The sequence below is a fragment of the Montipora capricornis genome, chromosome 1 (genome assembly GCF_036669925.1).
Source record: "Montipora capricornis isolate CH-2021 chromosome 1, ASM3666992v2, whole genome shotgun sequence".
NCBI classification, from domain to species: domain Eukaryota; kingdom Metazoa; phylum Cnidaria; class Anthozoa; order Scleractinia; family Acroporidae; genus Montipora; species Montipora capricornis.
The window spans coordinates 50,953,727-50,956,226 of NC_090883.1; the positions used below are offsets into that span (position 1 = coordinate 50,953,727).

At 41.6% G+C, this 2,500-nt stretch overlaps 1 protein-coding gene across 1 annotated transcript in view; it reads right to left on the reverse strand.

The window, feature by feature from the left end:
* Nucleotides 1–2,500, reverse strand: part of LOC138047641 (switch-associated protein 70-like) — a 16,572-nt gene that overhangs the window by 3,010 nt on the left and 11,062 nt on the right. The window contains exon 5 of the mRNA XM_068894547.1: nucleotides 1,190–1,516. Coding sequence (XP_068750648.1) covers nucleotides 1,190–1,516 — 327 coding nt within the window. The remainder of the gene's footprint in view (nucleotides 1–1,189; nucleotides 1,517–2,500) is intronic.

Here is a 2,500-nt window from a genome sequence, read left to right on the forward strand (position 1 = left end):
CAGTTTTTTTGTATTTACAAAATAAAGTAGGGAAGATTTAACCATCCTTTGTCGGCGTTTTTAATACAACAATTATTCCAATCGTGCTTGTCGGATATTTAACAATTATTCTACCAGGGCGCGCTGGATACGAAGTGATAGATAACGCGCCGAGTTGGTTATAATCATTTTACATGTATATCCAGCAAGCCCGAGTAGAATTATTGTTTTATTAAAAACTCAAGGATCAACAACTCTTCCACTGAAGGATTGATTTCTGCCTCGGTCAATTCCGGTCCAAAACGGCTTTTGTCGGCCATTTTTTCTCAGAGCTGCAAAAATGTGTTCAGCTCGCTTTCTTACTGACGCGTTCCTTAACCATATTAGGTACGGCAGATATATGAACAGCATGATAGCCTGTGTCCGGCTAGCCAATGAAAATGCTGGAAATGTGATATTCGTAGTTCAGTTTTTAATAAAAGATGGTTATAGCCAACTCGGCGCGTCTCATATCAAACCCGCGCTCGTGGAATAATTGTTTCAGGCGGCCCATAAACGCCGTTAAAAGTAGGTATACTTGATAGACGCTACTGCAAAGACCAGAACAGTTTAAAAATTGGGCATCAATCCAAAAACACTCCAGTGGTTAGAACTCCGTGATTTGGTCGAAGAGGATTTATAGTTGCTTCAGTTTTACTTTGACCTTAAATCTTGCGTTAGGTTTTCTCTCCAATCCAAAGGCAAAACGTTTTCCCGCGCTTATCCTCGACTGCAAGTATTTCTATCGCCATATTGGTCCATTTGACTGTGCTCCGCTGTTGTGAATGGCCCAAGTATGTTTTCGAGTTTCGACAATTTTATTGAATCTATTTAACCAAAGAAGCTCCTGACTTGAAGCGAGTTTTAAAATATTGTAAGTTTCGGATCGCACGAGTGACAATCGTCAATCCCAAGGGTAGTAATAAATTATGAAAAGCTTATGACCGACTGAAAAGGTCTGGTTTCGCAGGAAAACCAATCTGGAAATGATTCCATCTGCGAAAACGCGTTTACACGAATATATCAAAGTTCTACGCTCGAAGTCATGGACGCTGCACTTGGACTCGTCCCGAAACGGACGCTCTCGTGAATTTGGAAGAAAATTCTTAAAAACGGAGGTAACACAGGAATTCGATGAAGGATTCGCATTCAAAAAAGAATTACAACATACTTCCTCCAGCATCTTTTCCTTCTGTTTATGTTGCTCCTCTAAGTCTTCTCTCATCTTCATTTCGTCCTGCAGTCTCTTCTCTTGCTCTTGCCGTAGCCTCTCCATTTCCTCTGTTCTTCTTCTTTCCTCTTCCAGCAGTTTTTCTTGAATGGAGCGAGCTTGTTCTTCTTCTTCCTTTGCTCGCCTTTCAGTCTCCAGTAGCTGTTGTAGTTGGGCTTGTAGTTCCTCCAATTCCTCTCTTTTACTTATTTCCTCTTGCAAGAGAGCTGCATCCGCTGCTTTCTGCATTTCTGCTTGTTTATAAAGCTCCTGAAGTCTTGCAAGTTCCTAAAACAAGCAACAGGAAGACTGTAGAAAAAAAACCACCGAGCATCAAGAGGATTGTTTTGTCAACGGTACCCTTTGAACCAAGTCGTAACATTTCAGTAACCGCCTTCCAAAGAACTACAGTAACCCCGTCGGACGACCTTACACGCAATGGAGCAGCTGCTTTAGAAATTGTTCAGGTAAATAGAGAATTTAAAAACAGAGAAAAAACATGGAAACTGTATTCAGTTGGGATCAGTCATGGCTGTCCGAGTGAAGCATGGTTCTGACAACTGAGCCAAGTAAGCACAAGTTACGGACGCTCACGATTTAACTTAGCGTTATGGACGGTGCCACCTATTAGAGAGCTTAAGCACGAGACGTTTTTGTCAACACGGACGCCAAGTAGCCGAGGTGAAACTGGGTCGAGACCGGCGTCTGTGACTTGACTTTTTTGCGTTTAAGCATGTCGCGTCACTGATTTTACGGCTCTCTGTTGTTATTTCGCATACGTTCTGCGCATCACGCAATCATTTTGTCACGCGAAGTCACGCTTTTCAAGTTAAATTACTTCTCCCAATTTTTTCATAGAAATGCCTTGGAAGATTTATTCGGTTGCAGTGCGAAACTCATGTATCTTGTATCAAAAGACCAAAAAAAGAAATCGTAATGGAACAGAAGAGCATAACATTTCCCAAATAGTACAGCCAATAGTTAGAATAATCGAATTAGGTGTGAAGTGTAGTGATGCGCGCAACCTTTCCAACAACTTTTGACCACGATTGTAGGTGATCGCTTCGATTCAGTGCCGTACGGGTTGGATTCCATTGCACTGTACAACAAAAATCACGTAGATTTCTCACTCCAAATATCCTTGCAACTTTACTCTGGTCACTTAAGAGCCACTCCCGAAAAAAGATCCAATTCTTCTCAAAGAATCAAGGGAATATCCCCTCAAAAAGTGAAAAACCTTTGTTTGTGTACTGGTCGCCATACAGTGAATAT